This window comes from Stylophora pistillata, chromosome 1, assembly GCF_964205215.1.
Source record: "Stylophora pistillata chromosome 1, jaStyPist1.2, whole genome shotgun sequence".
NCBI classification, from domain to species: Eukaryota; Metazoa; Cnidaria; class Anthozoa; order Scleractinia; family Pocilloporidae; genus Stylophora; species Stylophora pistillata.
The window spans coordinates 57,182,636-57,207,023 of record NC_142519.1 but is presented as its reverse complement, the minus strand read 5'-3'; the positions used below and the strand labels follow the sequence as shown (position 1 = coordinate 57,207,023).

Genomic DNA, 24,388 nt, shown 5'->3' with positions numbered 1-24,388 from the left:
TGCTAAAAGGTATTTGTGCCTGTTTACGTGCTCAGCAACCAGTGCGGTGCATCTAGAAATGGCATGTTCATTGAGCGCCACAGATTTCCTGAATGCGTTCAGCCGAATGGTAGCCACCAGGGGAAGACCGGAAGAAGTTACAAGTGACAATGGGACAAACTTTGTAGGAGCAACCGCCTCCCGGTTAGCTCAATGGATAGAGCGCTGGACTGTTGTGCGGGAGGTCGAGGGTTCGAGCCCCGGCCGGACCAACACTCAGGGTCTTAAAAATAATTGAGAAGAATTTGCTACCTTTCTATAACATCAAGAAATGGTTAGATATTCTAGTCTTCTCGGATTGGGACGAATAAATGGAGGTCCCGTCTCCTGCAGGGTTGGGGTAGGAGACGTTAATTTCCCACACACGAGATTACTGTGTGATGGATGTCCTCCCCTGGGGTGGGATGGGTGGGATATAGGGCGCACTTAATTTGGAGCCTCGCTCTGTTGTGCGACCCTCACCACACTCTGGTGAAAGTGATTAAATAAGCAGAGAGAGAGCTCAGAGAACTTGTTCAAGCAATGGACCAGGAACAGATCGCGGGTAATGTTGGCAATGACGGGATCAAATGGAATTGGAATCCTCCATTGGTATCGCACTTTGGAGGGGTATTTGAGTCGCTGGTTAAAGTAGCTAAGAAAACTCTGAAAGCAATAGTTGGAAATGCTGGGCTAACCGATGACGAGCTGCACACTGCTATCAAGGAAGTAGAAGCATTGATGAACTCGAGACCATTGACATACGAAGGAGCTGACCCGCAAGACGAGCCAGTATTGACACCTAACCACTTCCTAGTTGGGCAGCTAGGAGGACAACTAGCACCTCAAGTTGCCGATGACATCGTGTTTAATCCCAGGCACCGTTGGAGACTGATTCAGAACCTGGTGAGATTGTTCTGGAAGCGCTGGAGAGAAGAGTATCTCTCAACACTTAACACGCGAAAGAAATGGAGAGAGGCCAAAGAAAACCTGAAGGTCGGGGATGTTGTTGATCAGAATGCCCCACGCGGTCAGTGGCATCTGGGTCGAGTGGAAGAGGTGTTCCCAGGTCAGGATGAACAGGTGCACGTCGTCCAAGTGAGCACAAGGGGCCAGAAATTTATAAGCCCGATAACTAGGCTATGCCCGTTGGATGTCGCTGGCCATGATAAAGCCCCAACACCCAGTAAGAGGAGCTCCTCTTTCATTGGCAAAAGCCTCAGGATCAAGCCATACCAAGTCAAGACTATCTAAGAGGTGGTGAAATGTGTCATAGATATCATCTATACTCTGAAATCCATGGAAAGCACAGCAGTGTGAATGTGTATTGTTTTCTTGCGTTTTTTTTCCTTTTGTTTGTTTTATCGTTTTTAATGGGGTGGGTTGTTTAGAACCACACATGGGAATATCATTTAATTACTCTAACTGCAAAGAGAGTGGGGAGCAGAGTGGGGAGCAGAGTGGGGAGCAGGGTTGGTGCAGTGGTGGGAGCACTCGCCTTCCACCAATGTGGCCCAGTTTCAATTCCTGGACTTGGCATCATAATTGGGCAGAGTTCTATGGTTCTCTCTCTACTCTGCTCTGAGAGGTTTTTCTCCAGGTACTTTGGTATTCCCCTTATTATTATTATTAGTAAAGAGTTATTCTAATGAATATGATGAGTTGAAATTTTCCCTCTAAAAGCAAAACTCAAGTTAAACAAACAAAATGTACTGTAATACTCTGTACACGCGTCTATAGGGAGAACATTTTTTTATAGGGCCACCTCCCTCGCGGCCCTCACATTAAGCCTTCAAAAATCCGCCTTTTCATCCAATCATCAAACTTTATCACTCTCTCACAATCAAACACTGCCTTCCACAAACTCGAGACTGTCACAGGAGTATACTCCACTCTCTATTCTATAAGGGGTAACAGTTTTTTAAAGGCCCAACTCCCTCTCAGCCCCCACATTAAGCCTTCAAAAATCCGCCTTTCATCCAATCATCAAACCCCAGATGACGACACAGCCCTGCTTTAAAAAGTCCATGATCTCACCTACATGGCCGCTATTCCTTCCAAACGCTGCCAACCAAACCACGTAACAAGCAACGTAAGGGTTAAAACAAACTCTTTTTCCTGCAGAAAAAAAGGATGGCCTCTCTTGTAGACCTGTGCTATGCTTCCGACAACGACCAATTAGAAAGCCAAGACTTTTAGGATCATACCACTCAAGATCCCCCGACTTTGACTCCATCACCCGTAAGCCATGAGGCACAAGCAACAGAGCAAGAATCACCACAACCAGATTGCCTTGGCCAATTGGACAGCCTGCACCATTTGACTCCTAAACGAAAAGGACCCACTTACACCCTAAGTCCACAAGATATCCCACCAGATGTGGACGTCTTTCTAGATACTGTTTCCAATTACCTCACTAGAGCGGTGAACCATGAATGACAAAGTCCAGCCCTTGCGCAGTCCACTTTCCTGAAAGGACGTGAGCGTATGATGTGTAAGTCAATACATCGAGACTTTGAACACCTATTATTTTAATCTTGCACTTATTCGCAATCAATTATCTTGCTTGCTTGCTTCCTTGCTTGCAAGCAAGCAAGCAAGCATGCGCCACACCTGACCTGATATTCTTTTTCATCTCAAGGCTACCTTGGATTTTAGAAGAGATATCTTGGAATGGGCCTAGCACCAGAGGTTTTTCTCCGCCTAAATCTCATGGAATAATATTCCACTTTCTAAGGGTGAATGCAGATTTGAGTTTTGGCAAATGTTTCTTGTCGCTTTTAGGAAATAACTTTCCAACAAAAACTGCAAAACTGTTTCAAGCCATCTGATAGGATGCCAAAAAAAAAGGAAAAGAAAAATCAGAAATTGTGCCATATTTTCAGGGTAGATTGTGCAATAAGATAGGACCATTGCACCCCATAAATTATTTGAATATTTCAGGCTTCATTGTTTGACCAACTTTCAAAGGACAAGAACCGCTTGAAAGATGTTTAACGTCATTTACATTTACATTTATATGGCACAGACTTCTATGTGGATATATTCAGTCACGCTTAACATTATCGTTAGGTTGAAATTGGACGTCAGCATTTTCATCAGGTGCCTCTGGCAGCCGCTTCAGTCCATGTAGTCACCTTCCCACCCATCCCACCCCAAAGAAGACATCCACTACACAGTAATCTCGTGCATGGGAAATTTATGTCTCCTACCCCTAACCCTGCAGTAGACGAAACCTACGGCTTTACTTTCTATCCAAGAAGACGAAGCAATGTGAGTGAAGTGTCTTGCTTAAGGACATAATGCCATGCCCCAACCAGGACTTGAACCTGGGCCAACAGACCCAGAGTCCAGCACAGTGACCACTATGTGCTCGAGACAAAAGGACACTTGCTTGACAACATTACATGACATGCCCTTAAACCGCTCACCATAAAGCTCATCTCTGAAAGCAAAATGGCTGCCAGATTTAGATGGTCAGCTACCTTTAAGTCACCACATTTCTTTAATTTTTTTCTTGGTTTTACATGACCTTCACTAACCTGGATTTACTCAAATGTTGTTGCTAGGATGGGAGACAATGCGATTTGGCAACAATTTCAAACCACGTCAGCTCACTGCTTTATCCGGTGAGGTTTCTGTATAGGGAACATGGCCCAGGATTCAAGGATGTTCAAGTAATTTGTCAGTTGAGAGCACAGGAAACAATATTTCAAAAACAAGGTGACAGGAAACGGCTGTCATTGCGAGAAGAGTTAGAAGCCCTAAATTGCTGGCTACCTTGGTGAGTTGTTTGCTTTGTGTAAAACTCAAGTACAAAAATCTTGAGTTGTTGTTTTTGCATTTGGCCTTTGCAATGTCAAGTCTGAGTACCTGTAAACTGGCAAATTAAGTTTTTCTCTGCTTTTTAACATGTCTATTTATTCATTAAAGGATGAATAAGCTTAGATGAATTATTTTCAAGACTTAAATCAAGCCCTAGGGTTTCACAGTAACCATCAATCCTGGTTACCGAGCTCGAGGAATAACAAAAAACGGTTTCCCATTGACATATTGAACCTTACCGATCCAAATTCACTTCATGTAAGTTTTTCTTCCCTGTGATTCTCAACTAATAAGGCAATTGTTTGGTCGTTTTTCTGGTTAACATACACGGAACTGAAACGTTGTTTATCTTCTCTCGACCGCCATCTTGTATCGTTTGCAAAGTGCTTTGTGCCGTAATTGTAGCCCACACAGTCACTCACGCACGTAGTTTTTGCACCATTTCCATGGTTGAAAGATTCTTAATCCACTTCTAAAGTGACTTCGAACTCCCCCCAAAAAAGCTTGAAACCGGACGTATTAGTTTAAGAACTTCATAGTAAAGTTCGTTGTTCTTGGTCCTTTTAAGCCTGCATGTTTTCATCCCACCATCCCGGGGTCTTGAGATACGCACTCTTTGTATTGTCACAGAGCCAGACAGCTTGGAGGCATGACAGCTGAAGGAACAAAATCTGCTGGTGATGAGGGAAAATTCACTTGTGCTCCACTTTAATGATTACAAAACCAAAACCAAAACCTCCTCTGGACGGGATGAGCTAACTCTGCAGGTAAGATCAGGACTCAGTTTTTTAAAAAGCACAAAACACTCTTTTAGCACTGATGAAAAGAAAATTCATACCTGTTGCAAAGTCTTTGCGAACAATATGCTTTCCAAAATACAGTTTTTATGTCAGCTCAAGGGAAAAAAGAAATGGACAGCATGTTTTGTTTGCCAAGTCGCAGACGGAGAGGGAATGGGTAGATAGTTATTTTTCTTGGATTATGATGGATGTGTAGATTTTGCTGATTTCACATTACCAAAGGCACAATACTCATTACTGTGCGAAGAGTTTTCCCATTGCTTTCTAAGAAAGGGAAGTCAACTGAAAAAAGGTTTGTCCTTTTTAGCATGGCCACAAGCTATAAAAAGTTCTTGTAAATTACATCAACGAGTTTCGTTCCCGCCTTACAGAGGAGGACAGTGGGGACTTTTTCCTTTTGGTAAGTCGATTCAACATATCACCTTCTTGTAAATTACATCAACGAGTTTTGTGCACGCCTTACAAAGGAGGACAGTGGGGACTTTTACCTTTTAATAAGTCGATTCAACATATCACCTTCCACTGGACAAAAGCTTGTTTCGCAGTCTCACTGGAAAATCGGTGACATGCTTCGATCTGCATTCATTACCTGGTCACATGGTAGAGAGTAAGTGGCCATTTTTGTACTACTATACAATTCAGCAAATAAGTCATGCCTTTATTTAATGAGGGCAACACCAAATAGCCTTAACTTTTGCCCCTCAAAACATAAACATACAATTTCAGTTATCAATCATTTAAGAAGTCATTCACGACAACAAGAGATAACTTTGTTATTCTGCGCTGTCAAATTCCACACAGGAAACATTGACCTGGGTTAAACAAATGGGTTTTAAATGATTACTTCGGTTGAATCGTCACTTGTAGCCAGTTTCTGATTTGCTAGATGAATCATGGTAAAGTCTGTTTACAAGCTTAGTGGCCTATTAGGCCGGTGCTTAACTCCGGTTTCTGTAGCATGAAGCGACTAGGAGTATTTCTACTCCTCCCCCCCCCCCGATGGGATGCTAGTCCATCGCAGGGTTACCCCCAGCATTAAATCGCCGGTACCCATTTATACACCTGGGTGAAGAGAGGCACTGTTAGAGTAAAGTGTCTTGCCTAAGAACACAACACAATGTCCCAGCTGGGGCTCAAACCCAGACCACTCAATCCGGAGTCGAGCGCTCTAACCATGAGGCCACCGCGCCTCCACACAGAAGAATCATGGAAAAGGCTGGAATTTCTTTTTGTGATCAGAACATATGTTGAGGTGAAAGAGTAAACATATCATGAAAGTCATTAGCAAGTTAGCCTCTTTTAAAAGGATTCATAAATTTACCTATTTAATGGTATCAATACACATCCAAGAATTTTAACTCATGCTCTGTAAAAAGAAACATTGCTTTGAAAATCAAAAGAAACTTTGGATAATGTTCCGATTGTCTTCTTTTGCAGAACGATAACGCAATTTAAATAATACCTATTGATTCGAGGATAACACCTAGAAATACTGTTTCTCTCACACCTTCAATGACATTGTTGTCAATTTGAATAGATATATCAAGTGTCTGCCTCCTTTGGAAGATTGTGTAAGATTATGTAAATTTGGGGTATCGGGTACCGGCGATTTAATGGGTACCGGCGATTTAATGCTGGGGGTAACCCTGCGATGGACTAGCATCCCATCGGGGGGGGGGGAGGAGTAGAAATACTCCTAGTCGCTTCATGCTACAGAAACCGGAGTTAAGCACCGGCCTAATAGGCCACTAAGCTTGTAAACAGACTTTACCATGATTCATCTAGCAAATCAGAAGATTATTAATGCTGGGGGTAACCCTGCGATGGACTAGCATCCCATCGGGGGGGGGGGGGAGGAGTAGAAATACTCCTAGTCGCTTCATGCTACAGAAACCGGAGTTAAGCACCGGCCTAATAGGCCACTAAGCTTGTAAACAGACTTTACCATGCTTCATCTAGCAAATCAGAAGATTATGTAAATTTCCCTATACAGGATTGTATTGTCGACAAGAAACTTGCAAACATTGATTGTTGTGTTGATGAGGTAAGCCGCCTCCTCCTAAAACTCAAGCCCAACAAGTCCCCTGGGCCTGACCTTATCGCGCTGTGCATCTTAAAATCGTGTGCTTCGGAATTAGCACCTTCGTTGACCTATATGCTAAATAAATCGTTCTCTGCTGGCCTCTTACCAGATGAATGGAAACACGCAGATATTACACCTCTACACAAGAAGGGTCCTAAGTCTTCGAGAGAAAACTACCGCCCAATTTCCCTTACTTCAATCCCTTGTAAGATCGGTGAAAAAATTGTTTTCGACAGGATGTTTAATTTCTGGCGTGAAATTGACCTTATCAACAACAATCAATTCGGCTTTCTGCGAGGAAGATCTACTGCAACTCAATTATTATCAACGTTTAATGACTGGGCGAAATCACGAAATCTCTCCACTCCTACCGACGTCATCTTTCTCGATCTTGCTAAAGCCTTTGACAGTGTCCCTCACGAGCGGCTGCTTTTAAAATTAAAAAGTAATGGCATCGACGGTTGTCTGCTTAACTGGCTCAGACATTTTCTGGTTGGTCGCAAACAACGTGTAGTTATCAGGGGATCTTGTTCTGATTGGTCGTATGTAACCTCTGGCACTCCACAGGGGACCATCCTTGGGCCTTTATTGTTTTTGCTGTATATTAATGACATAACAGAATGTGTATCGTCCACAATCAAATTATATGCAGACGATACGAAGATCTATAGAGAGATAATTGACCCGATCACAGATTGTCAGCGTCTTCAGGAAGATCTTACCAATATTGGCGAATGGGCTTGTAAATGGCAATTACGTTTTAACGCGGATAAATGTGAATCTATGCGAATTACACATTCACGTGATAAGTCAGTGACCAATTATTTCTTTGGACAGCCCTTGAAAGACGTAGATAAATTTAAAGATCTCGGTGTTATAATAACTAAGGACCTCTCATGGAGTAACCACATTGGTATAACTGTGAACAAAGCGAATAAAGTCCTAGGTTCTATGAAACGCTCGATAGGCACCGCTAATGCAAATATTTTTTCTATGCTCTACAAATCTCTTGTACGGCCAATTTTGGAATATGTGGTACCTGTCTGGTGTCCTTACCTCGTCAAGGACATCCATGCTCTTGAGAATGTACAGCGAAGAGCTTCAAGACTTGCTTTAAATCAACGCAAAGGAGACATGTCCTACGAAGACCGATGCAAATTGCTAAAATGGCCTACTCTTTCCGACCGTAGAACTTATCTATCTTTGATTGAGTGTTATAAAATTGTTTTTGGTTTTTACCATTTAGATTTTGGAACCTTTTTTGATTTTGCCACAACTAGATGTACGAGAGCGAATCATCAGTACAAACTTTACGTCAAACCAGCAAGACTTAATTGTTATAAACATTCGTTCTTCATTAGGATTGTTAAATTATGGAATGAATTACCAAGAAACATAGTGGAAGCTGATAATCTTCAGCATTTTAAATCTCAGCTTAAATTGTATTTAAATATTTAATTATAACTAAATATTTTATTTTCATTTAGACTTATTTTTTAGGGAGTTTTCACATAGGGATAACCTCTTAACTTCCTTTTCTGGAAGCATATTTTCCATTTCTTCTTAGTGTATACATAGTCTGCTTCTGGAATAAATAAAGTATGTATGTATGTATGTTTGGCGCAGACTTAAAAATCATAAAGACAATGTTACATCAATGGATCGATCAGTCTGAGGTAGGCTTCATTGAGACAATACCAGTGTCAAATCAAAAAAGAAAAAATCTATTTAAACTTATCATGAACACATCCCCATTTAAAAATGTACTTCACCATTTTAAAATGTACTTGACATTTCAGGTATCTTAGTTCCTGAATGAGCCAATCAGATCTCAAATGCATTTTTAATGAGTTCTCTGGGAACTAAGTTCCTTTGTCAACCAATCAGATTTGGTTTGTAATATGGACTTTGCTCTTTAGGAACTAAGTTCCTCAACAAACCAATGACATGGAAGAATACATGACGTGACATTTCTAAATTAAGATTCGCCTGTTTAATTTATGTCAACACTAAATAGAGCGGACAACAATGTTACACTTTGGAAATGAGTCGAATACACGATGGTCTACACGTCAACGAAAAGGCATCTGATACTACACAATTCTGTAAAAAATGCCACAGCTGTTTTGCCGCGCTTTTTACCAGCACTAATACATATATCTTGTTAGTAGTTTTGTTGTGTAGTATCGCTGATTATTATTACAAGTTGTGCCGTAGTTTGACGAGCCCGTAGGGCGTGTGAAAATACAAATAACGAGTAAAATTTTTACTCAGCGATACTATACAACAAAACGTCTAATAGGTTATTTATTATCCAACACGCCAAACTGTTATATATATGTTGTTCAGTGCGGGTGAATTTCGCGGATATTTATTTACGGGGAGTGCGTGACAGAAGTATGCGAAGCAGTACCAAACTGGCGCGTTGTTTTGTTGCTGTTTCTATTTTCTTCGATGAATTAAAGGAAGAAATTTCCTGGACGTCGAGCTGTTCTTCTTCATTTGATTCATCTAGTAAACTTAGATCTATATTTGCCAGCCATTCTGACTCATGGTCGTCAAGCAGACGGCTCGGTGCACATGGAACTGTGCGTGAAATACGAGCAAGAGCACAAAGTGCACAGGCCAAAAGAGAAAGAGCACTTGCCAAAAGGGTGTTCTTCATCATTCTGACCGACTTCTTGTGTTGGATACCAATCATTGCTATCGGCATCAAGTCTCACGTCGAGAAAACATTTGATCCCCCTGGTGATCTGGCAGTGTGGATTGCAGTGTTCGCTCTGCCGATCAATTCAGCTATCAACCCATTTCTGTATACGCTTTCTACTCCACAGGTAACAGGTCTATTTAATTTTCACTATTTAATAGGACATACTGTCATGTTCAAATTTTCTCTCGTGTCAGGGTAGGCTGGCAACTTTTGTAACTGACGATTGACATAGAAAATCAGAAATGAAAAAGAGTTGATTATGACCATGGAGACCAACTTGAATATAATAGAGATTATTCAAAAGTCTCACTAACTATCCCATAAATTTCTGATGTGTACGTGCAAGCTATACTGAAACCAAAACTGAGGAACCTGTGGTCGAATGTTCGATCTTTTTTCAACAGAGGGCAAAATCAAGAAGGTACAATTTGATGTTCCATTTTAAAATACCATAATAACAATAATGGTGCTTCACACCTCGAATTTCAAATTTTTTACGCCTATGGCGTACAAAAAGTAATCAAGAGTGACTCTAAATGTGTGGGTAGAAATGGGGGCAGAGCACGTTTCATGGGGGGGGGTGGGGGGCGTCGCTAGTTGAAATAATTATTTCTGATCGATTTTTGATCGATCAAAGCCATGTTCTAGGAGTATTGGCGCAAATTGAAGCCATTTGTCAAACCCTTTTGAATAAGAATGGCGCGGAAATTTGTAAATTATATTATTAAATTATTATCAAAATAGAAAGGAATCAACCTCTGTCTTCAATTTCAATGTAAGATTAATACAAATCTGACTTGTAGAATGATTTTTGTGTAATAAATGTTTGGAAAAGCCTGACAGTGGCTTACTCTCTTTTAACTCTTAAAACTTAATATGATCGTTTTCAAACAAACACAAAACATTCAGCTATAAGCTGAGACCCAGTTCTTAAAACGTATCAGAGCTCATGAAAAATTTTAATCACATTTAGCTTTTCAAATCTGTTAAAATTAAATGAAAGAACGGTTTAATTATCCAACGGCACGGGCAATTCACTTGAAAAGCAAGGTGTCATGAATATTTAACGAAAGCTTGGCTTACCCCTCGGGAAACAACTGTATCAATATTGTTACCTACTGAATACAATGGCTAAGAATAACAACAAATCACAGTAAGCTGAATTTAATGTGATCCAATCAAATGAATAAAATTGAATTCACGACTTGATCATATGAACATTCCGAGTTCAGAGACCTGTCTTTAACAATCCCATGTCGATAGTCGTTCATTCTCAATCCGTTATCATGCCAAAAGCCCATCGTACATCATACAATCTAGCCTTCAAACTTAAAATAGTCGCCAAAGCAGAAGCCGTCGAGGACAACTCTGAGATCACGAGGGAATACGGCATCGGTGAGTCAATGGTTCCACGCTGGAGAAAAGACCAAGAAAACCTCTTCGATGGCACAATAGAACTGTCTGCAAAACGCAAAACGATGGGCTGTTTTACACCAAAGTATCCTGAGATGGATCAAGATTGCTGGAATGGTTTACTGAGCAGAGAAGTCAAGGTGAGAATCATGTGACAAGTTTGTTTACACATCAGTGGGAACAGAACATTCTCATTGGTCAGGTTTTTGATAGTTGTCAAAACATTAGTATCATTGCTTATGTGTTCTATCTTTTCTTCATTTTAGGAATTGCTGTCGGTGGACTGATGTTGCGCTTGAAGGCAAAAGAATTCTGCGATGATCCCACATTCAAAGCATCTGTAGGCTGGTACATAAACTGGAAGCGGCGCCATTCCATCACTCTCCGAACGAAGACCACCCTCGCCAAGCGTCTGCCAAACGATCTCGCAGAGCAAACAGTAAAACTCCACCGGTCCGTGATCGCAGCTCATCAGCACCGTGGATGCCCTTTGTCCAGAATTTTCAATATGGATGAGACACCAATGCAGTTCGAGATGCTGTCCAGATGTACTCTAGAATTCAGCAGCAGCCAAACAGTTCCTGTGAAATCCTGTGGCGCAGAGAAGAGAAGTTTCACAGTCACATTGGCGGTCGCTGCTGATGGCAAAAAGCTGCCTCCTAAAGTTATCTTTAAAGGCGTACGAACCCTGAGAGACCTGGTTCTTCTGGACTCCGTTTGTGTTTCATTCCACAAAAAAGGATGGATGGATGAAGCTGGTAAGTTAACAGTTTTGTGTTGTTCATATGTGCTCTTTTGTCTGTGCTCTTTACTCGTGTTTAAAGCCACATGCTTTATTGAAGTCTTTAATTAAAGTGAGGTCTAATCGATTGTTGTATTCTTTCTTTCGTTATAGGCATGAAGGAGTGGATTCGTACCTGCATGCAAAGAAACCCCACTGGTGAGCGATCGCTGTTGGTTTGGGACTCCTTTCGTGCTCACCTTACTGAGTCAGTGAAAGAAGCATTACAGCGGCAAGTATTGATGTAGCTTTTATTCCCAGTGGCTTAACTCCAGTTCTCCAGCCCTTAGACAAGTGTCTAAATAAGCCCTTCAAAGAGAATATGAGAAGAAAGTACCTGCCGTGGATGGTAACTGGCCCCTTTGAGTTTACTCCTGCTGGGAAAAAGAAAGCACCGTCAAGAAACCTCATTCTACGTTAGGGAGATCCCAGAGGAGATGGTGAGGAAATCATTTCTTACTTGCAGCATCTCCAATGCGCTTGATGGCACTGAGGATGACGCCATCTATGAAGAGGAGCAAGACAATGACACCGAAGAAGATGAGATGGATGAAGAATTTGATACAGAAAGCGAAGATGAGCCATAAGCTGACATCCTTGAAAGTGCAGTTCACGACAAAAAACAAACGGCTCCTTTAGGAGCCACCACATATTAAAAGTTAATGACCAATAACTCCTGCTTTTTTGTCCATGTGTTTTGCTCGGCTTGTATGCAAATCTATGAGTATTTATCTTAGTTTTATTAAGTCCATAATTTTTGTTCAGGTTAAACTCTCGGCTATAAGCCGAAACCCCCTCTACAAGTCAGATTTTAATTTAAGTTAGGCTAAACGTATAAAATTCGCTCGGCTTAAAGCTGTTAAAATTCGATAACTTTTATTACTAAACCCTGTGTATATTTAAAGACCTACAAGTATAGCTGTTTATGTTGTAGGTACTTCCTTAAATGAGAGTCATTGCTTTTAAACACACTTATTTTAACTTTTTGTCTAAAGATAAGAGACGGGTTGGCAACTGTTATCTTCTTAATCATATAAACCTTGGTGACTTTTTCTGTCAATCCTGTACAGTGGACAACAGCACCAGTTTCATAATTAATACCATGTATATGGCACCAATTGGTCCCACAATTAATTAGATACCTTTATTAAGTTTTTTTTTTCCAGGTTAATTTCAATGCATTAACAAGTGAAAACAACTTTACCAATTCCCACCAAAGTACTACACAGCACTTAATCTTTTACTATGAGAAGGCCCTACTTACAACATGAGTTACTTAAAGCACTTCACACAGAAAGGGACCTATCTATCAAAAACTAACTTCTTGTCTATCACAACAGAGACATTATCGATCTCCACCATAGAAGAAGAAAAAAAACGACTTTTGAAAGTATTTTGAGTGTCGGCTCAGAAAGAAACAAGAGATATTCATAGGTATTTTTGGAATATTGCTACCTGTTCCCTGTGGCACAACTATACTGACAATGACCACTCCAATTTACAAATGTCATAAATGTAAAAATTATGACACCTGTGGGTGTGTGCTTTTTGCTAGTTTTTCGATAAATTTTCTTGCTCCCAATCTTAGGGCACAATATAAGTCAAAATAATGAATCACATGAAGAAATTTCAGCAATGCAAGCTCCTCAAAAGACATCACTGGGGGAGAACAACAAACATTAAAGGCCAAGCTTTCTTTTGATGCCTGGTCACAAAAGCCACCACTACCAGAGAAGGAGACAAGGGACACTCTCCAGAATTACTTGATCAAGAAATTGCCTTCCCTCTCAATGAAAAAAATTTCAAATCTTAAAAACAACTTTTTAGAGAGTGTGTTGGCTATCTTATTAGACAGCAGTTGTTTCTTTAAAATAAGAGAGGTTGTTAAATCAAGCGAGTGTTGTCAACCACAACAAGCAACTAAACCTACAGGAAAAAAGCTTGGTTTGTCAAAACCTTAACAGAGCAACTACAGTAAGCCAAGAATCAACATCTCACCAAATTAGCAACAAATTTAGTGCTTCATGAAAATCAAACCAGAGAAGAATCAAGGTGATTTGAGCAATGCCTGAAAAAGAACCAAGGGCCCTTCACTTTGTGCAATTCACAAGAAATCCAACATAACTTGTCACAACTTACAAAGCGAGATAAAACCACTGTATGATTAAACCCAATTTTTCTCCTTTAGCTTTTTTGTACAAAGGGGAGGAGGGCTCCACTTCAATGATGGCACAATTTTGTACCATCAGTAGAGATACATGTATATGGGATTTTGCAGGACCACATCAAACTATGCAACCCTCTTCCTATCGGATGTAATTTTAGTTCTTCCTGAATGTGTCAACATCAGTTGGATGATGAGGTCAAATTCCAATGTGTGGAATTTTAATCCCCTTTTTTTTCCTTTAGTAACACCCATGAACATATTAAAAGCTATGAATATTTATTCTTTTAGACACACTATGGATTTAATTTTTCAGTGAATGTAAACTTTTTCTATAATAATTATGTTATGCTAGAGCCATCAATTGTGGCAAACAAGAACCCAACATTTCCTCATAAATGTACAAAAGAGTGATGTTTTAACTATAGAATCACTATTTAGAGATGGATTTAACGTTTTGTTAAGCTATATACACAACTTATATTTTTTTATTTTTGAATAGCAAATAAATGTTAATAATGATTATATATATAACAATAATGATAATCATCATAATATCACTGATTTTGAATTGACGAAAAATTTTTGTTTAATTGAGCCAATGTCACCTTCACAACACCATTAGATTACTGTAAAAATTCAACCCATTCACCACTATTCCATTTTAATAAAGTACTACAGTACTGTAATTTCCAGCCATTTACCCGCACGACCAATTACCCGCATCAGCCAATTAATGCATGCAAAAACAGTCAACAGATTACCCACACTGGTGGATAATCTGCCCCTTTAACGCAGAGGAATTTTGTACAAAAAGGCTCTAGAAATCACAATGTTTCATTCTTGATGGAATGCAAATTCATGGCCACATTTTGTGCGAGCGATCGTTCAGTGCCATGTTGATTTCTCAAAAAGGTCGATATCTCCAGTTCTACTGGGCCTAACAAGTCCCTTAGAACGAAAAAATTCTCTTCAGCTCAAGCTAGTGTTAACTGGAAATTTGTTACTGATGCGCTGGTTATCCTTGGATTATTTTTGTCACCATCAAGGTTTTGTTTACACACATGCCGATAAAAATTTGTTCGTCGGGTAACTAATTGTGTATGAAATAAACTCGAGTCCGCATCATGTTTTCGTGCCACGTTGTGGCACTTTAAATACGATAAAATTCATCTGAGAGGTGGAAACTCAGGAAGGTGAGAATTATTTTCAATTCAACTCCCAGTAGATTTCAAAATTGTCACATAACCCACACCTCTCTATTACCCGCAGTGGCACGTGTTTAAGACAAAATCAACAGATTACCCGTGGGTAGACGGCCGGAAATTACGGTACCTTCAATTCACCTTTTAGGTGTTAGATTTCACGTGTAGCGTTACATGATTTTTTACGTAAACAAACTGCAAAAGTTCGGACATCCAGTCTCAAGAAATTTACCACACATGTATGAACTACAAGTCGTTATTTCATGTTCCCATTACTATATAATTTTTCCAGTGCTTAAAGTCTTGAAAAGTTGGAAAAACTCTAAAAGTTCTAGGTTCAAATTGTCCAGTCGGAAGAATAAAAGCAACCTTCACACCATGAATGTGGCAGAACTTAAAAAATATTTGCAAGAATGTGGAGTTTCAGTAAGCGGATATTTGAAAACTTCGCTGGTAGAGATCACCTCTGCAGTCAAAAGAATGGTTTTGCCAGTGGATCCAACTTTCAAAAAAGATCAAACCAATGATGCAAACAATTTAACAATTCATGATATGGTAATTCCCAATCCATTGTAAGCACATTGTAGCCATGATGTACACCCTAGAAGATTTTGTTAAACACTTGTGGTAGCAACAGTGTAACTGGTGTCCCCTGCATCTGGATTGAGAGACCAAGAGCAAATACTCAAGCATGCAAAGCATAGAATTTGGTGATCAAGAAAGGCAAAACACCCTCCTACAGAAAAAGGAAACGTAAACACACGTACTCCCAAAATATTGACACAGATGTCCATGCTCCTGAAGACACAATTGCACCAGATGAGGAGTAACTTAGAAAATTTACCCAAAAGATGTGCCAACTGGAAACTGATAAACCTGTTATCTTTCCCTTACCAAAAAAACTTTATTGCAGTCCAGAAGCTGACACTGATCTCTGTGATGAATCCGCCAAATCAAATGGTAATAAGGCCAACACTGGTATTATGAATACTAAATTACTAGAGGTTTTGAGAAATGATCCCAACATTACAACCGAAGAAGTTTTGAGTTTGTTGTTATTCGATGATACAGAAAGGGAGCATGTTGAGAGCCCCACCTCATAGCAATTGCAATGTCAGGAATGCTACCTACACAAGGCAGGCTTCATAACAGCTTTAAAGTGCAAGAGAGTCTTCACCAGGCAGGAAGCACTTGAGAAAAATAATGCTGAAAATGTCACAAAGGTGGTAGAAGATATTACATTAGCCAAGACACCTCACATTCATTCTAAACAAAAGGAAATGGAACTACAAAATGCCAGGGAGCGAGGGTTATTTCATGAAGAGAGTGCTTGCAAGGCATATCAGCATGTTGCCAACCATACCCACCACAAACTGGAACTAGTCTCCAAAGGCTTTATAATTTCAAAGTCTAAGCCTTTCCTTGCTCACCAGGCATATCAGCATGTTGCTAACCATACCCACCATAAACTGGAACTTGTCTCCAAAAGCTTTATAATTTAAAAGTCTAAGCCTTACCTTGGTGTTATTGTGGATAACATTAAGAAATGTCAATGCTCTAATGGTTGTCGATACAAAGTTGTAGAATATAAATGCCCTTGGAAACACAGAGGTCTGCACCCAAAACAAGCTTTCCTTACCCCAGAAATTGGTGACCTTAAAAATGGAAATGAGTTTGCATTGAAGCCTACTTCACAGTATTACTTGCAAGTTCAGCTTCAAATGTTTGTAAGTGAGCTGATGTTGAATATCTTTTTTGTGTGGACAAATAAAGGAATCTTCACTGTTGAGGTGTCCTACAACCCTGGCTCCATGTCTATTGTCTGTACGAAACCAGAAAAGTTTTGGACCAGTCGGGTTCTCCCTTTCAAGATGACTGAAGTTTTCCAGGACAGTATTGCCTGGTATAGTTATCAACTTTTCTCTAACTATTAGAATTAATTAATGCAAGTATCCGTATTCTGGTCACAAACATATCAGTGCACAGAAGTGCACAGCTACTGAGACTTGTAGGGTAGGTTGCCATAACATGTAAATGTGAACTTTTGTTTTGCTTCAAAGTTAATATTAATTTCAATCTTGAACACTGTCATATAATAATTTGCTATATTTGGAAGTTCATGCACTATCCTGTTAAGAGGAACTGCGCTTTTATTTCTCTTTTGGTCGTTCTCATAGGTTTGGCACAAGAGGTATGCTCTTCTCAAGCTACCAGCTGCTCACAATTAAAACAGACCATCAGTTCTATACAGCAGCCCAGTTATAATTCGGAAGTTGTCAGCACTTCACAAGAAGCAGATACCAGCACTTTCCAAGGCACCAACTGTCCTAGGCAATCAGATTTTCATGTAATAGATTTGTCAACCTCACAATACAGTACCCCTCACACACCTCCAGATAAAGTGCAACTTTCTGGACTTCAAATCCACAAGGAGGATGTACAAACTGTCCAACCAAAGTCAATAATCACTGACACAATAGTTTTGTTTTTGTTCAATTGAGTAGGGTTGATTAAACTGTATGAATTTCTGGTTGATTGCAGCATATATAGTTACAGTTTTTAGTGTTACTTTGTGCCAGTGCCACACCATTGCATAAAGCTATATATGATTTTGTGTTTTGGTTTCAGGGAATTACCCCATGTGTAATCCAGTTGTCAGTATGTTTTTCTATACCATTTTATGTGGGGAACAGGATGTTGGTCAAACATCCTCAAGGTACATATTTGAAATGTACTTAAAGTTCAATAAACAGAACATTGTAATGCATACATAATTGCCATGATGCCAGAATTAATATACACATTAATAATTCTTTTACTAGCTTTTACTATTTATGGTTACATCTAATCTTCTGTTGTTATTTTTAGACTGGTTCAGATGACATCAGAAGAGAAGTTTTTTAAGAGGAACTTGCAGAACAGTGAATGTGTGTTCATTCTAATTAATAGAAGGTCAGAAATATTGCATACAGTGTAATACAAAATGTTACATGAATTGAAATGTTACAATTATACACCCGGCTTGAATTCATAAACGGAGATACATTTTTTTTTAAGTTTACATAATTTAGCTCTTGGTTGTCTTAAACCCATGGTAAGCATACAATTAGTGCAAGAATGTATCTATATCTACATCTATATTTATATAAATCGCCATCGAATCGAATAAGAAAACCATAAACTTTCTGACAAAGCAACCACCCACCCGCACTACTGAAGAACATCCCAGAAAACATCCACAAACGACTAACCAGCATCTCATCCAGCCAGAAAGTTTTCGAAGACACCATTCCACCGTACCAGAAAGCGCTTGACGAGAGCGGCTACAAACAAAAGCTCACATACAACCCACAGCCAAAGCGCAAAAGAAACCACCAAAAAAGATCATATGGTACAACCCCCCCATGGAACGGTAACGTAAAAACCAACCTGGGAAGGAAGTTCCTCAACATTATTGACAAATGCTTCCCAAACAGACACCCCTTGCACTAGATCTTCAACAAACACACACTGAAGCTAAGCTACTCTTGCATGCCCAACATGAAAGGTATCATCTCGTCACACAACGAAGCAGTACTATCAGATTACCAACAGTTGCAAACACAAACAAGCCACAAAGAATGCAACTACAGATAAAAAGATCAATGCCTGCTAGAGAAAATGCCTGACACAAAATGTAGTTTACCAAGCAACAGTCACAACACAAACATCATCAGAATCGTACGTCAGCCTCGCTACAAATTTTAAGGACCACTACAGAAACCACACGGCATCCTTTCGACATCAAAACAAGAGAAACGAAACCAAACTGTCAAAACATATTTGGACACTCAAAGACAACAACAAACTGTTTACCATCAGGTGGAGAATTATTAAGCAGTGCAGACCCTACAATAACATTAGCAATAAATGTAATTCATGCCTTTTTGAGAAATTCGTCATCATCTGTAAGAAGAATTTGTGCAGTCTAAACAAATGAGACTAACTAGCAAGCACGTGCCCCCACAGAAACAGATACCTTCTCAAGACCTTTGTGACAAAATAATGCAATCTTTCAGTAACACATGATTTAGGTTTTTAAATCCCATAGCAAGTATTTTCTATTGTCAATTTTAAATGTATATAGCCTATCATAGCAACTGTTTTTCTGTATCCCATAGCAACCTCATGTAAGCTTTTATTGCCAGTTTGTGTAATTTAACCATCATTCATTGATATTGCCTGATGAGTGTGGTCATTCTCTGACCATACGAAAAGCGTCGCATTAAAATGATGAACAGAAATTTTGCTAAAATTGATCATTATTATAATTACTGCTCCTCTCAGAGTTAAGCGCTTTACAGATTTATTCTATTCAGGTTAAGAATTTTACATATATATATATATATATAATTATGTAATATATACCACAAAGGTTGGGTCATTTGGGGAGACCGTCTCAGTTCTCCCCCATCCTAGCATCGGCACTGCACTGATGAGGCCCAGAAGGCCGAAACAGTACTGTCTACAGTTAGTTATATATATACAATTATATATATATATATAACAAGGTAAAAGGTCTCGAGCCAACAGTGACTCAACTGATGAAGGTCTCGGACTGAAACGTATGTTATCAAACTTTCTTAAACTTTTTATTTGAGTATATGTCTTTCTTAGCTCGAAGTTGTCCGTCCTCGTGTACTACAATATTTTTCCTATATATATATATATATATAACTAAGAGTACAGACCACATAATTATATATATATACTAGGTAGAAAAAGTTCAAGTTCTGGATACCTTGCTGCTTTCATGTCCAAATTGAGCACTGTGGGATGAGTCATTGCTGCTAGCATTGTGCATAGCTCACTAGGCTTTTCTAGTTTGAGCACCCTGGCATGGCTTAGACGATACCACAAATGTCGGATCGTTTGGGGCGACAATATCAGTTCTCCTCCATCCTAGCATCAGTACTGTACTGATGAGGCCCAGAAGGCTGAAACGGTACTGTCATATCATCCCTGCAGTTAGTTTTATGTATATATATATATCTATATATATATATATATATATATGGCAGCATTAACTCAAAGCCACAACAGATTGAAAAAAGCAAGAAGGGTTTCTGCAAAATTTTCTGCAAAAACTGCTTAAAAATCACAGTTGAAGCCAACATCACTAAAGTAAATTTTTGAGATGTCACCCTTGACCTCCAATCTGGCAAGTATTACCCCTGCACAAAAGATGGAAACATTCCACTCTATGTTCACAAAAGATCCAATCATCCGCCATCCATCCTAAAAAATATCCCGGAATCCATCAACAAGCGCCTCTCAGAAATTTCTTCCGACAAGGAATCCTTTGAAAAAGCCAAAGGTACCTACCAAGATGCCCACAACAATCTGTCCTATGGAAAAGCTCCTCCAGCTCCAGAAACCAAACACTGCAACAATAGGCCAAGAAACATCTGACGGCTAACCAGTTGCAATTCGGATGGAAGCATACCAAACGATTAAAATACACCGACACATTTTGGACCCTCAAAAAAGCACGTGCTTATTTTGTGTAGGGTTTGGAGAAACTCAACAACCTTAATTTACAAAAATCGGACAAAATAATCTAACTGATGGTTCAGATGTAGCAAAATTATTTATAAAGATAAAATACCTTTGCTCTGCTGAGCTCCAGAGCATCCGGTTCATTTTGACCGACCATGATTCGCATCTTCAGTTGTTCCAACACGGATCACTGTACATAATCAAAAATTTGAAATACACAGTACTGAATTCCAACTATAGCTGTTAAAATAAATAGGAAAAGAGCGGAAAAATGCACGAAACCAGCTATGAATTTACCGGCGTAAATTATCAAAGAAACGCTTACCGAAACACATGCCTTTTCACAAGCTTCGCGTTGCCGTTCCTGATTCCATCAGCGGTATGCACAGCCGCTCTTTACGCCTACTTCCCCTCTCTACCATTTTTCTACCAGTTCTTGGGTAGCTAACATCGTTCTCTCAAGCATTTCCAGCCGAGAAAGCACAAATCGCACAGCATGTCGCGTGGGCAGCACAACGTCGAAGACCACACTGTGTCATGTGATCATTAACTGGAGCCTACTGTCCTTTTGATCAGTGTCAAAATATTGGTCACGCAATCACTAAACGAGTAAAGAGGTCTGTACTGTAAGTCACGGACCGAGTTTCCATAACTTACAGTACAGACTGAGGAAAAACGGGATATCTATTAATTATCATCTCTGGAGAAATCTCTGGGTTCAAATTTGAAGGTATGTTCGACCAAAATGATGCCTTTGACATGAAAATGTCCTTTCATTTCCCTACCTGAAGTTAACTCTAATCCAAAGAGTTCTCCAATCATAAGTCACAAAACCATTTCTACAAATTTATTACCTGTTTCCATAACTAGCAGTGCAGACTGAGGAAAAAAGTTAAGTAGGATATTCATTAGGATATTTGAAGTTTAACATATATTAGGAGAGCGTTAATTTTATTTAACCTGGCAAGAAAAAAAAGGATATCAACTTGCAGGCCATGGCGTGCGTTTCTCAGCCCTCTGGGAAAATTTGAGACGAGCACGAGTCAGGAGAAGGTTTGCTGGGAGTCATGCACTAATAATCAATGTTAGACTCCGGAACCTTCTAGATCTCTCGCTGGCCCGTGTTGCTTAAGGTATGATAATTTCAGTTCCCGCTGGCGAAGCCAATGCTCGTGCCGAGGGGCTGATAATGAAGGCGTGTTCGTAAGCCAATTTGTGTGTTACAGAACACTAAAAGAGCCTGAAGATTCTGCGCAGATGACTTTCCGAACAATACCTGATCCTAAACATTTTCTCCGCATTTTGAGAGACAACATGTAAATTTAAAGGTACTGTAGTGCACGGAAACTTGCATCTTCACGTTATGCTTGTACATACGGTTCTGATATTTGGAAAATTATTTCACCAGGGCCAGCCGTGGGAGGGAGAACTAATAATAATAGGCTAACGCAAGAGCCCGTGTAATGGACTCCTGGTTAATGGGGATGTGCCGCTGGATGGGATTACATTTTCACGACAGGATTGACTATAATAGGGTTGCATTTCGATTAGCGTTACTAGAATGGAGTGGTACACTTTCGAGATTTTTGGGGAAGAAAATTCTGCTAAGTAGAAATTTAAAAATGAGAAACTTTTTGTTTACCTTCATACCAGCATTGAAATGTTCGCATAAAATTAATTAATGACCGAGCTTTATACGGTAAATGCATTCAGTTAACAGAAAGTGACCAAGTTGGGACCATGAAAATTACATTTGCCCACAAAAGTGACCAAGATTGGGTCTAATTGTCCACAGAATAGACTATAAATGGAGTTCGAGCTTCTAAGAGGCCGGGCCCAGGAAGAAATGACCCAAGTACGCCCCTCCCGGGCTTCTGAAACGTAATAATAATCTTTTCAATGTGTAGTCTTATGAAACAGGTATCATTTTTTACCGATGATGAAAGGTCTATCGTCTTGACTCTTAATAAGCTAAGTGGTAGACATTAGGATATATGGGGGGTGACCGTCTGCTGGCTCCAGAAATTTGTCGTTGTGCAATACTATGGATACTATGGAATAAGGATTCGTGTACGTGACCCAAAACAAAGCAACGATTTTTCAGGGACTAGTGTGCGGTCTCCGTTAATCAGCTCAAATCTAAACCCGCATTTCACATGACTTAGTTAAGTTTATTAAGCCACCATTATCCGGAGAAGTAAACAAAAGGGACGAGGTGTGCATAAAAGCTATCTTCTCCGGTTTCTATTATCAATTACTTAGATAAGTCTGAGATAGGTATCTTCAAAAAATTAAGTGCGGGGGAACATCATCCATTGCACCACTACCTTCCCAGGATTAACTCTGCTACCCGTAGGCTTAGGTAAGTTAAGCCAATATATCCACTTTGCAATACTGAGCGTTTTAAAAATTATTTTATTAATAGACTTAGTTTTAAGCATAACTTAGCTGTAAGTAATTAATATATATTTTACCCCATTACACTTTATATGTAACACTTGAGATGTATTTTATCAGTGAAATAAAGACTATTTACTTTACTTTATCGTCGAGCGTGAATCATCAAAGAAACCCTTACCGAAGCACGTGGCCTCTTCGCGAGCTCCGTTGCCTTTCTTGATTCATTACTGACCTCTTCGCAGCTGCTTCCCTTCTCTGCTATTCCTTACCAGTCCTTGGGAAGCTAACATCGTTCTCTCGGGCATTTCCAGACGAGGAAAAAATAATACATTTTCGTGGCATGACGCGAGGGCCAGAACAACTGGGAAGACCACACCTTCAGTCAACCATACTTGTTCTTGTCAGAAGACGAATATGCAAGTCCACACGTAAACTATGTGTGAGCAGAAGGTTTCAAAACTATTTCCAGAACTGAATGAACAAAGATGTAAAAGGATATAAATTATACCTGTACTCAGAGAGCCAGAGTTAACGTTTAATAACAGAAAGCATATAGAAATATGATTAAAAAAAAAACATGTAATATGACTTGGAAATGCAGACGCGGAAGAAAAGAAAAAAACCAAACCAAAACGAAAAAAATCAATTAAACATTCGAAAACGAAGAAATGTAAGATGAAAGAGAAAAATTTTACTTATTTGTAAAAATTAGATTTATGCATGTTTCAGAGGATGAAAACGACTTTCCAATAATCCATAGAGGGAACTTGTAAATCCTTTACCACAAAATTAGAATTTGTGGCAAAAAAAGAAAATCCGAAAGTGAATTTACGACAGAAGTTAGGTTTAGCTGCTTGCGAGGAAACTTCATGTGTCTGCTCCGATTTCCTTAACCGTAAAAAAAAAAAAAGAGAAGAGAAATAGAATTAAAATTAAAAGGAGCGAATTTTCTTATCTAAACTGAGACTGAAGCACAGCTGCTTGCGTGAGCTAATATAAATTCATAAATTTTAATTTATAAAACGTTTAATTCTAATGAACGTTTTTTTTGTGTGAAACTAATTTTATGTTATTTCATATTCTTCTTCCTATGTTTAGCGGACAAAAACTACTTAAATTTTACAACACAGAACGTATTAACAACAAAAACATCACCCAGTCATTCTATTTTTTGGATAATAATAAAGAAACGCGTGGAAACTTCTAATAATTTACAATTTATTTCTAAGCAGGCCTGTCTGTCAGTTGAGCTTGTTAGTTAAGTGATGTGTTCAGGGTTTTGTAACCATTCATATTTATGCGACGTCTTTAATATCAAAGGATGTAAACAAATATCCGACATACTGTTTCATGCAATAGCTTTGAACGATCTTGGCGCCGAGTATAGTGCGTGCATAGTTGTCTTGAGGAATATTACTTTTATACCCGTCACATGCAACAAGAAGGACTAT

At 39.3% G+C, this 24,388-nt stretch overlaps 1 protein-coding gene and 1 pseudogene across 1 annotated transcript; both read left to right on the top strand.

The window, feature by feature from the left end:
* The first annotated feature begins 561 nt into the window (after positions 1 to 561).
* Positions 562 to 1,272, top strand: LOC111327713 (uncharacterized). The gene has a single exon (XM_022931953.2). It carries the CDS (start codon positions 562 to 564, stop codon positions 1,270 to 1,272), a length of 711 nt encoding a protein of 236 aa, XP_022787688.2.
* Positions 1,273 to 15,377: 14,105 nt separating this feature from the next.
* Positions 15,378 to 17,976, top strand: LOC148743264 (uncharacterized; annotated as a pseudogene).
* The last annotated feature ends 6,412 nt before the right edge of the window (positions 17,977 to 24,388 follow it).

Excerpts from the sequence above, each read along its gene's own strand:
- LOC111327713 (XM_022931953.2), top strand. The coding sequence starts at position 562 with ATGGACCAGGAACAGATCGCGGGTAATGTTGGCAATGACGGGATCAAA.